At 39.3% G+C, this 12657-nt stretch overlaps 2 protein-coding genes and 1 long non-coding RNA gene across 3 annotated transcripts in view; 1 reads left to right on the top strand and 2 right to left on the bottom strand.

The window, feature by feature from the left end:
- LOC133842127 (AF4/FMR2 family member lilli) overlaps positions 1 to 12657 on the bottom strand; it is a 128831-nt gene that overhangs the window by 108571 nt on the left and 7603 nt on the right. The window lies entirely within an intron of this gene.
- Positions 3804 to 4398, top strand: LOC133845133 (uncharacterized). Its single transcript, XR_009894700.1, has 2 exons — positions 3804 to 4202; positions 4265 to 4398. It is a non-coding gene; the product is annotated as an uncharacterized LOC133845133 (long non-coding RNA).
- On the bottom strand, positions 7313 to 9239 carry LOC133842014 (cytosol aminopeptidase-like). Its single transcript, XM_062274902.1, has one exon. The coding sequence runs from the start codon at positions 9025 to 9027 to the stop codon at positions 7459 to 7461; it is 1569 nt and encodes a 522-aa protein (XP_062130886.1). The 5' UTR covers positions 9028 to 9239; the 3' UTR covers positions 7313 to 7458.

Here is a 12657-nt window from a genome sequence, read left to right as displayed (position 1 = left end):
ATCTATCTATCTATCTATCTATCTATCTATCTATCTATCTATCTATCTATCTATCTATCTATCTATCTATCTATCTATCTATCTATCTATCTATCTATCTATCTATCTATCTATCTATCTATCTATCTATCTATCTATCTATCTATCTATCTATCTATCTATCTATCTATCTATCTATCTATCTATCTATCTATCTATCTATCTATCTATCTATCTATCTATCTATCTATCTATCTATCTATCTATCTATCTATCTATCTATCTATCTATCTATCTATCCATCTATCTATTTACTATCAGAACAGATGACACTTTGATAGTTGATTTCTACACAATAATTTGTATCACATTTTATAGGAATTGAGGCTGATTTTTCATGATTCTATCTGTAAGAACATTTTGCTAACACTTTTAGAATATCTTTCACTACTCTTAACAGAACATGAACACTTAGTCTTGCTATAAAAATATTAAGCTAAAGTGGTTACTGAAATACATGAGCTTTGAGATAAGAAGCAAATCTGCCCAGTTTATAAATTGCTGTGAAATTAATTAAATTAAATATGCGAAATAAAAGCTCTTCGCTTATAAAAGTAAATAGAGCATTACATCTCTTTAAAGCCCCCATTTAAAATTAAAGTTGTAAATGAATTAGATTGAGATGTTTAGAAACTCCAGCATGTCGTCCCCCATTTTGAGCGACAAGAATCATAAAAATGCGACTAATGCCGTTTAGCTGGAACTGCAATTTGTGTGCTGTCATCTTTTGGGTTACTCTGCTCTGCATTATTTCCTAGAAAACTAGGAAACTGGTCAGCAGCTCCCCTGCTAGCCGGATGTCAATGCGACGGTTTTTTTTCTCTATACGCTTCAGCTACGCTTAAATGTGACTTCCGTGCAACGGTTTTTCAATTATGCAAAAAGATTTGGCTTGGCTGGACTGAGCAGAAAATGTTTTGATTGTCGAGAGTCGAGCGGAAAATCTGTTAATGAAATGAAGGCGCAGCGCACTTTTATGTATTTTTACTGTGGCATATTTACTTTTAATTTGCATCATTAATTTTGAATTTCTTTAGACAGTCTCTCCGACTCCGAGTCGGTCTCAGCTTCTGCCTTGGCAAATGTTTACTCAAGAGGCAGCCAAATTATGTTTGGCCATTACAAAGTACATAAATCAAAAGCGGCTGGCAGGGCTGGCAAGGATTAGCTACGGCTAGTTTATATTAAAAAGGAAAGGAGAAAAAACTCCAAAACGCAATTATGTCAATAAGCCAAATTGTTTATGGCCAACTCCCCTAGTAAAAGGGAGACTTACAAAATTTGAAATCATTAATCATTTGCATGTTTCGTGACGTGACTGTGGACCAGCAACAACAACAACAACTACAAAAATAACAACAACTCCTCGTTATGGACATCATGGAGAACATTATGGCATCGGGTGCAGTCAGGCTTGCGCCGCAAACAATGGATGAAAACTAAACAATGGCCGCTAGAAGAGATTGGACTAGAGCGAGGAGCACAAAGAAAACTTATGAAAAGGCGATTCGTTTACGCTTGAGCGAGGGCAGCACAATTGATAATTCACTGAGCATAGCCATAGTCATATGCCAAGGAAATCAGTTAGAAGACAGTTCAGTTCAGTTCAGTTCTGTTTGGTTCTGTTATTAATACCCCAATCAGCATAAACAGCTGATGCTTTGATATCGCCACAAACACCAAAAGCAACAGCAACATCAACAACAACAGCAATTGGCGAATCTAATTCTCAGACGTCAGCCAAAGCACTCATAAATATTCGCCCCATGGCCATCATCGAACCGAGAGTGAGAGAGGGGGGCTAGAAGGGAAAGTGGAACTAGGAGTACAACAAGAACTACTACTAGAACAGTTTGCTTGAGCTTATCGCTAAAAGCGAATCAGCAAGTAGCCGGCAAGCATAAGGAAGCATGCCACAAAGCGGAAGTTGCAAGAGAGCGCACAAAAAAAAAAAAAGAAACTGAAGAAAACATTAAGCGACTTTTCATACACCACACAGCAAGCAAGAGGCATGAACAACTTTACTCAAAAAAACACATAGTGGCATGGGGAGCATGGAAATGACAGAGCAAAGAGTGTGAGGGGGCGCAAGGGTAGAAGAAACCTTCGAACAAGGGTGGCGTACAATATGATAAATAACAGATGAGCAAAGAGTGTCAGCAATGTTACTACCGAGGGGGGAATTGGGTTCGTTGCTTATTGAAAGTATGACGGCGTACAAACACATGCCAGAACAACTCCAAGGATGTGGCAGCAAGGCGACGAAGTTGTCGGCACCGAGTGCATAAATCAAACTTGCAAATTAACTTGTTCTCCCACTAACTGTTATCAGTTTGTTCAATAGTTTTTGGCAGTCAAAATTAAGCGATCTTTTATCTTACCATAAAGTTAGAATAGGAATGAATTATAATCGCAGCTCACTTACTTAAAGACTTTAACATAAATTTAATGATTAAGAATCTGAATTATCATTTTCTTTATGAATTATCAAACTATATATTAATCAAGCATTTATTTTAAGTTGAGTTAAGATATATATGGTAAAAGGGCATTATTACTTTGTGCCTCCAGGAAATGTATGTATGCCCATATAAAATGTATATATTCTTAATCATTTTGCACTATTGTATAATTGAATGTAGTACTATATTAATATAATATAGCCTTTGATGTATTTTAAGTACTTTTGCGATATATTAATTTGATATATTTTGAAATGAATACTGCATTGTTTTACGTTCTGTGTAATCGCACAGTCGAGCATCTTCGATTCTAACTCCAAAACGAATTTAAGTATTTATTCTATACATTACATAAATTAATTATTGTAAAACGCGTTATTTTAATCAATTATCGTTTGGTATTTAAATATCTGTGCCTTTGCTATATATATATAAATCTATTAATTATTTATCTAGAATTCTTTACCAAAGATTGCTTTACCAAATACCTCAACCATCGCTTGGTATTTAAAAGTTATTTCCCTCAAGGACTCATTCATCACTAGCCTTTACATTTCTCTCTTTCTCTGTCTTTCTCTTTTTCTCTTTCTTCCGTTTTCAATACTTCATCAATCAAAATGTTTTGAGCTCGCTTGTCGCCTGGACGCAGGAGGCTGAGTGAGAGATTCTTTTGCAAAGTCCTGAGCTCAGTTGCAGCTCCTGGCAACACTTTGAAAATACATTGACTGTGAGAATGTCATGAATATTAAATTGCGATTATTGCCTTTGGCAATGTGCCGTTCTCTCGTCCTTGTCAAGGGCTTCTGTGTGATGCCATGCTATGTGCATTGACAGACTTTGGTTAGTTAGTTGCCTTTGTAAGAAGCTTCCGCATCGGATTTAGTTCCAGACACTCGTCGAGCTTAATTAAATGCACTTTAATTAAGTCAAATATTAACCCAAAGCTGCAAACAGTGTCATATGCATGCCTGGCCAGCGAATCTGCTGTGATAGATGACTAAAAGGAGGAATCAAAAACAGTGTAAAAAGAGTGGAAGTGCACAAAATGCAAAAGGACACGCTGAGGACACGGGGAAAAGAGAGAAGAGGTGTTTGGTGCAGTGCTCTCAAGCTGATGTGATTGGGAATTTGATTTATTGGCAGCAAACTGAGTTGGGCTCAGTTGAGCAGCTCTGCGCTTGACTGATGGACATTGCCGGCGGGCCAAGAGGAAAATTCATTTGCATATTGCCGAGAGGAAAGTTGTGGGGATGGGAAAGGGGAAGGGGGAAGGGAAACAGAAAAGCAGCAGCCGATGGACAACTCATCATCACCTTGCCCCATGTGTCACACTTGCTATAAATTTCAGTTCATTTTCCGTTTTAACTTCCCAATAAGAATTTCGAAATTTGAAAAAGTTTTGCTATTGAAAAAAAGTAAAAAAAAACACAAAAAAAAATAAATAAAAATTCGTCAAATAAAAATAGGGAAATATTGAAAACATAAATTCTTTGAAAATTTTAATAGATTTGGAAATGATTAGAGTATTTGGCTGTGTGATGCCCATTGCGGTGAATCGAGTGCGCAATTCAAAGCCAGGTCAAAGTAATGTGAAATTCTCTAACAAAGTAAACAGCTCTTGGATGTATACCATTAGAAGAAGGATACTTAACGATGGTCTACAGATAACGGGCTTCAACAGATGTCATTATAATTAATTTGGTAAGCAGTGCTTAATCAGAAATAGAATGCGAAATAATCTTAAGCTCGATGTTTTTATTTAGGTAGCGAAGCGTTGGGTAATTTACTTTTGATTACTTTTACATTTGTTATTCGTATCTTAAAATCAAGTGTAATGCGTGTAAAAGCAATGGAAAATGTTTAAATACAGTACGAAGACGCAAATTGAGAATGTCAATTTCAGATTGTGCTTTTATTGAATTACTCTCACAACTCGCCTTTTTAGCCTTTCACCTGCCCTCACAAAATAAGGAAAACAAAAAGGAAAAACGTCGTTTATCCAATCTATTCTTGCTTTATATTGTAGAATATATAGATATACATAAACTTCACCCTAATCAGAGCAGCAGCAGGGCGAAGCAACCCCTTCGCAATTCCCAAGTCAATGGATGCTTTGTGGCGCAAGGGATGTCCTTTGTTTCCATCGCTAGGCCAAAAGCCTTTTCTCTCTGCTCAATGAGCTTCGCATACACACATAAATGTACATACATACACATATATGATATGTATATACATACATAAGTATATTCTAAGCTCACATTGCTTGTGGCTTTTGTGGCTCAGTTGGCTTTTGAGAGACAGGCCTGAAAAGGCAACAGTAATTGAATTTTTCTTTGTTTACAAACAAATTATTGTTGGCTGACAAAACAAGCGAAAGCGAACAATATGTGTTGGGCCTATGCCTTTTTTGCCTAGTAATCACGTTAATTTCCTTGGTTTCACAGCACTTTGAAATGCTAAAACGACTTGCTGAAGTGAACGACTTACAGATGCCCTAGAAATGAGTTTACTGTAAAATAAATAAAACTAAGTATTTATATATCTTCAAATGTTGCTGACTAAAGAATTGACTATCAAATCAATATGTTTACTTTGTTGTTTATTTAAATGCAAAATGCATTTTATTAACTGAATTTAATTTATATATTTGTTGTGCACTTAATTATTGTTTACCAAGTAAGTACACTTTGTTTGCGAAATTCTATAATAATTGCATCTTTATTACTGACTACGCAATCAATATTTGAATAAAGAGCCACTTGAGATATAAACATTTCATTATGAATGTAAATATCCTTTTTTTATTTACAAATACAAGGTATCAATGGCTTTTAATACACTTATGTTTATTGCTTTAAAAGTCTATCAGTGGTTATTACAGCCAGTGTTCGGCCATAAAGTCACCGTGTGTCCGCATTTCGCATATGGAAAATTAAATTGCGGGCAGCGCATGCATTTTCCATGAATGTCACGTCACATGTGTTTAAGCAGCTTCATCGAAAGTGGCAGCGGCAGCAATTCCACTGAGAGTGGAGGAAATGGCAGCTGCCGGCAGATAATGGCAAAGAATGTTAATAACGCGAAAGGAAATGTAAGTGCAAAGAGCAGAAATAATTCAGACTGCATGCAGTTGATGCACTCGCAATTCCAGCTGCAACTGCAGTCACAGAAAAATTCAATTAAATTCGATTAATGAAACAGAAACCATAAAAAAACGAAGTGCTCGAGAAAATGTTGATGGACATTTTCAATTAATGTTGTTTAAACCGTTCCGAGGCAATCTCGTGTCAGTGCCATTAGCTTTTCGGCAAAGTTCTGCCAGGCTGCAAGGTTAAGGCTCTTAACTGGCGGATGGGTGGCTCTTAACCAAGTTCAACTAATCGTATAGACGCACTCGAATGCTGCACGAGCTCAGAGCTCAGAGCTCAGTTTTTGGCATTGCCGTTGCTTCATCCGCTTTCCGCTTTGGCAAGAGCAGCACACGATTACCTGATAAACAAATTCACTACATGTACATTATTGAATACACACACCATCCACCCACACAGCACAGACATACACATGCATTCGCTACGTATACGTAATATTACGAATACGCATCATAACCGAGCATGGTTTTCCGGGGGGTTTGTTGGGTTGAAAGACAACCCTCAAAATTTGAGCCCAGCAAGCGGACGTGCACCTGATCCTTTTTACCACCACACACACACACACACACTCACGCAGTGCTGTTTACACATGAGTGTACATATTGTTGTTGTCGTTGTCGTTGCCGTGCGCTGTTATTTATGATAATTCAAAGTAATATCCTGCAGCAATTTCATCAACAAAGCCAAGAGGCTGAGGCCAAGTACTGAGCTTGTCGATATGTCTCTGTGTGTGTGTCTGTGTGACTGTGTTAAACCAAATATCCTTTCAGCAGTATCAAGGACACGCCACGGGGTGTTCTGGGGGCTCTTGAGGCTCTGGAAAATGGCCTAAACGTGTGAAATGTGCAAATGCTTGTGTGAAAATTGCAAATTTGTTTGTATAATTGGTTGTATTCACAGCAGGCAGCCGGCAGCAACAGCAGCAGGTACTAGATGAACATCACTTTTGCCGGTGACAACTGGCTCGTAAAACATAATGTACTTTCAATTTCGAAAACGATATTGACGACGACTCCAATCAACATTTGTGTTGCACGTTCAACTCAATTGCTCTTCAAATACGAATAAACTTCCTCCACATGTACATTGTCAGTAATTGAATGAAAAATTTGGAAATTGTTGCGAAAACTCTTTAGCTGATGAATCAACTGACCGCTGAAAGTGACATCAACAGTTGCAAATTGAAAAGACAATTTAAAAGAGTAGTGGAAAATACACTATATATATATGAATAGGATTTATAATTTGTATAGCAATAAACTTAACAGCAACTACTACTCATTATGGAAATCATAGGGAAAAAGTAAGGTGAATTTTTTTGTAAAATGAAAAATCTTTGCGAAAACTTTTAAAAAGGATTTCTGCTACATTATTCACGTTCCCACAGTCGAAATTTCATTCCACACATTTGGATGGCAATTATGTGATCATTTAAATCAGACATTATAAAAATCGTTTGGTCGTTTGATAAACACAAGCGAAAATATATTTTTGATTACATTGATAGAAATTTCGTCAAGATGTCATTAACAGTCAACTGAAGAACAGTTTAACAGAACAGAACTAGCCCGAATTGGTAATAACGCGAGGTATTACTTTTTAGCGACAATAGTGAGCAATGTTTTAATTGCCGAATTGCATTTTACATATAATTTGTAACTCTTTGCTTGTACACTTTAAAAATTGGCTTTTTTTTTATTTTTTATCGGTTTTCATAAAAGCCTTTGGTAAATTGTGCTTCACAAAACATGCAATATAAACAACAACAATCGACAAGTTAAACATTGGTTCACAGCTCACACCCCGCATTACTTCTGTTCTGGGCACGACAGCTGGTAAAGGAACTGGGTTAAGGTTCTGGTCGGACGTCCAGTCATACGCCACGAGTTCAGATACGGCACCAGACCATACATACTAAGCATACCCGAACCTCTGGTATCGAGATGCGCCCAATCGGCGCAGGGAACAAGTTCGTGGAGGACAGCAGCCGCCAGACAGGAGTTGGCCAAGCCGCGACCATCGTTGCTGATGTCGTAGCCCAGCTCATCGGTGACCTGCTTCTTGTAGTATTGCCACAGGGGCAAACGCCACACGCGATCGCCTGTCAAGGAGCCGGCGCGCTGGAATTGCTTCCAAATATAATGGGAATTGGAGAAGATGGCCGAGGCGCCGCCACCGAAAGCCTTCTTGGCGCCCGTACCCAAGGTGGCGACGTCCACGACAAGTCGCGGTTTGTACGTTGTCTGGCCGTAGATCAGAGGATCCGCCATGACAACAACTCCAGCCTTATCCAGATCACGTATCGCCATCGCTTTGGAGTTGAGCAATGTGCAAACATCGCCGGGCTTGGCGGCCATTCCGGAAGGTAAATTCTCGCACAGGGGAATGATGAGCACCACGTTGATGGGCAGCGAGAGAGCTGCCACACAGCGCATCATGGCCACGCAGGCTGCGGCTCCAGACATGCTCGCCCTGTACTCATCCATGCCTTCGCAGCTGCGCAGGTTAAGGCCACCCGAATTGAAGGTGATTCCCTTGCCCACAAACAGCACGGGCTTATCTTCTGGCGCAGTTCCGCAGTAGCTGATCTCCATGAGCACGGGCGGCTCACAGGAACCCTTGGCAATGGTGAGGAACGAGTGCATGCGCTGCTGTTCGATCCAGTCCATGGTGCGCACCTCGACGGTGATACCGCAGGGACACAACGCATCCACGGTGGCCTGGGCAAAGAGTGTGGGCGTCATGCAGTTCGCTGGAGCATCGCTTAAGCGTCGTGCCAGATTCTGAGAGTCTGCCTTGAAGGCGCCACGTGTCCAGCCCTCGACATCTGATGAGCCATACAACTCCAGCTTGGGCACAACTCGACGATACTCCTTGCTGAGCATTTCCATGTGCCGCCAGATGGCCAAGGTGGCGCCCTCTGCCGCCTGCTCAGCGTAATCCATGCTATCGATGGACACTTGAGTACAGCCAATCAGCTGCAAGGATCGCGCCCCAATGCCAGAGGCAATGCGAACATTCTCCATGCCCTCGTCGAGCATTTCCAGCTCGTTGAAGCCAACGCCCTCGAGACCGACGCCAACTACGGCAATGCTTCTGTATTCCTCATCGACGTTGTTGAACACTTTGCCACGTCCCAATCGACCGTCGATTTTAGTTTCGCATATCAACTCTGACAACTTGCCGCCCAATCGATCATTGAGCTTCTCGCCGGCAAACGTCAGCTTGGGACCCTTTTCGCCCTCCTTCTGGTAGAGGCCGATGACGAGTCCTTTCGCCTTGGAGCCTTCGTTGGCGCACACATTTCGTATGTGATTCACTCGCGCAATGAGAGACAATGGCTTTGCATTCAGCAGGAGCTTACGAATATTCTGCATAATAAACACGGTTTTACACCAATCTCAATCTCAATAATGCCTAAAGTACTTTTCTTCTTTTTTTTTCTCAAAAAGATTTACGCTTAACTGAAATTTTTGAGATAAAACCAAAAAACAATAAACGACGTACGAAAATTTAGACAAAAAAAAAGACACAAGTATTTTCAGAAAAATCTAGAGTTTTGGACTACAAGACACGAGCACAGTATTTTTACGACTAACTCAAATATAGTTTGCAAATCCTAAGTGAGAGCTTAGCTGACAACGATGTGAAAGTCTACTAAGTGTCTTTATAATTTTTGAATATTATAATATTTTAAAAGTTATGCTATTTATTTTGAAAGCATTTCGTGAATAATTTTACTGCTATCGCTATGCTAATTATCGAAGCTAAAGGCTCTGGCCTCGAAACTTGCTATGCAAATTAATTCAGCTGCATTAATTAACGCAAATGGCTCGATAATTATCACACTGATTAAGTGAACCACATTGAAATTGCAGTTGATTGCCATTATCAACGACTGTTCTCGCAATTACGCGACAGAGATGGCAACTTAACTGCATTAATCGAAAACCAACAAACAACGCAAACAAACTGGGCGAATCGAATGAACAGCGGGCAAACTTTTCCAGTTTTGACTTTTAATTAGTTAAAAACAAAATGTTGTCAAAGCTTAGACGAGTTGTATCGGGGGGTTTGTGTTATGCCCTCGGCGGATTGGCAATTGAAAACATATTTTGAAATAAAACTGTAATTGGAATTGTTGGTTTGTCAGCTACTGTTGTGAACATCGCATAAAAGTCAACTATTTTGGTTACAGCATTCCTAGATCGGACAGTTGATAAAGGCAATCAGTGGATGGGGTGCAAAAACAAACTATGGATTTCCATAGAATTTAAATGACACAACTATTAATGAACTTTCAATTACAGAAATTATGAAGAGAAAAGTGAGTTGATGTAGAAATAAATTTATTTAGATTTTTATAAAATCGTAAAACTTAGTTTAATTTAAGTATTTTAATGCTTAGCATTTTACTTTTTTAAATAGTAATTAAACTCAGTTGTTAAAAGAATTGTTTTTCTAAAAGAAAACCCTTCAGAAAATTTCGTAAAATTAAAGAACCATTTCACCCTTTTTATACTTTTGCAAAAGTTTAATAATAAAAATGAATAAACCTTTATTTACCGTAATTGTAAGAAGAATTAATTTTGATTTCTATGAAGAATTAGAATAAGTGTAACAAGTATAATATTAGAACTAAATAAGTATTATATTAATTGCAAATCGTTACAAATGCGTAAATGTTTGCCAAAAATGTAGTCAATTAAATTCGAATACACAATTGCACAACAATTTTCATTCTGATGATTCTATTTGCTGAGTATTGAAGTGTGTTAATAAACCTTTACACACAGTGTGTTATTTTGCAATCAAATCATTTGAAAATGTGCGCAAACTTTTGCTTATCTCTCTCCCAGAGAAATGCTAATTCTAATTAAAACTACGTATAGTATATACAGTGATGGCAAATCTTAATGCTTTCTTCGAATTGTATAAAACTTAAGCAAACTAAGTTTTAACTGCAGAGCCATTGAGGGTTGAGGATTATGCAGCAAACGGCTTGTTGAATTGCCGAATTGTATATTTGTGTATTTCTATATTGGCAGTGGAGAAGTTTTCATTCAATGGGCATTCGTTTTGTTGGGGAAATGAATGTGGCCATATCTTGTATCGCAATCGTTCAACCGCACTCTTATGCTCCAAATGTTTAGCCATTCATATGATTATGGCGAAACAAGTAGCTCAGGTCGTCGTATCGTTGTCTGTGCCTCTTAATGTCTGAGGTGGCGAATTCCCCTCGGCATTTCGCCCTCAAGAGTTTGTGGCAACTTAACACAGTTTCTTCTTGTGGTTGTAGTTGTTGTTGCTGTTGTTGCTGCTGTGTTGGGGCGTAACACTTGAGTCGGACAACTTTTTGGCTTTAGCTGGGGTCTGCGAAATCAGCAGGATGCCTTCCTTTTGCCTGCATTCTCCGCTCCGTCACGCTGCCGGAACCCCCCGGAACCCCCCATGCCATAAAATGGTGTCGGCTCTCCACATGTGTGTCTCTGTCTTTCAAAGTGTGTGTGTGTGAGAGTGTGATTGTATGTGGTTCGCAGTGTTGACAGCATTTGTTGCCAACAATTTCATTACCGCGCGTTTAAAGTTTTACCAACACTGACACACACACACACTCCTCAGATACACACTTCGTGTTGCAACCCCCGCTGCACACACACATACACACACACCCGCACACCCGCTTGGCGAAACAACCCCCTGTGTATATGCACATGGCACTGAGCTCGTTATAAATGGAAAACTTTTGCTACTTGCTCAAGTGGTTTTTCGCTTTTCTATTTGCTTTTTTCCCTTTTGTTCTTCCTCTTGCGCTCGCTTTTCTATTTTTCTTCCTTTTCTGTTTTATTTTTTTTTTTTGCTCGTTTTCATTTGCGTCTTCATGGTATCTGCCACGACTGCTGATGCTGCTGCTGCTTCTGCTGCTGCTGTTTCCTCTGCTTTTTATTCGCATTTGATTTCGAAACTTTTACTTGTTTATTTTAGTTTTTAATGAGAGCAGACATCGGTACGACTAAGAGTAAGAGTAAGAGTACGAGTATCGCATGTCCCTGGATGCCAAACACCTGGCAGGCTTTCAGTCTGCCTCTGCTCATACTTATGTTTGACGATTAGCCATGTGAAATGGGACGTCAAGTTGTTAAACTTTTCCAAAACGAACCTGCACATGTAAGTGCCCTTCTTTTCCCTTTTTTTTGTGTTGTGTGTATGCTGTGCCTGGTCAGTTTTCGAACAAAGTTTTACATCAGATTTGTCAAGCGGCATTTTAAAGTGCGTGCAACAGTTGTAGTTGAAGTTGCCACAGTCCACAGAGCTCCTCCGGCAGTTTGAAATTGGCCATCGCTTGGCTTGGCTCTTAAACCTGACCAACTTTATCTGCTTAACTGAATGAGTTTTCCATCTCTACATTTCTCTGTGGCTCTGGGTCTGGCTCTGTCTCTGCATAATATCGATTTGAAGAACTTTTTGCTGGCCTCGTTTTTAGATACAGAAATCTATCGCAATCTCTTTCTCTAGTGCCTGGGATAACACACAGTCGAGGGTTTTTAATTTGAACTTTTTGTGCCGCATTCGCATATCAATGACTCGCCGAGGCATTGAAGCGTAAGTGGCAACAGCCGCCGCTGCCAGGAGACAACAGCAACACCAACAGCAACATCAACACTATCACCGCAAATAAAAACCACCACTCCAACAGCATTCCACATCGCGCTTTCGTCCTGGCAGCTGTACAACTTCCATTCTATTGAAAACTTGGCACACAGCTATTCATTGCATTTTCCTTCTGCATTGCAGTGATTTATAAATTTTGATTAAACATTTTCGGTGACCTTTTGGGACCAAATGAAATAGACTCATTCAATAGACAGTCTCATTTATTGCTCTCGCATTTTCGGCAATTTTCAACTGACATTTGAAATATGTAAATTTATGCAGACCGAGTAATGTGCTAAATTAAAAAAAATAATTGATAAATGCTACAAAAAAAAGCGTGATACCTTTGCGGT

This window comes from Drosophila sulfurigaster, chromosome 3, assembly GCF_023558435.1.
Source record: "Drosophila sulfurigaster albostrigata strain 15112-1811.04 chromosome 3, ASM2355843v2, whole genome shotgun sequence".
Classification (NCBI taxonomy): domain Eukaryota; kingdom Metazoa; phylum Arthropoda; class Insecta; order Diptera; family Drosophilidae; genus Drosophila; species Drosophila sulfurigaster.
Note: the sequence above shows the minus strand (reverse complement) of the source record. Positions and strands in the feature narration are given on the sequence as shown.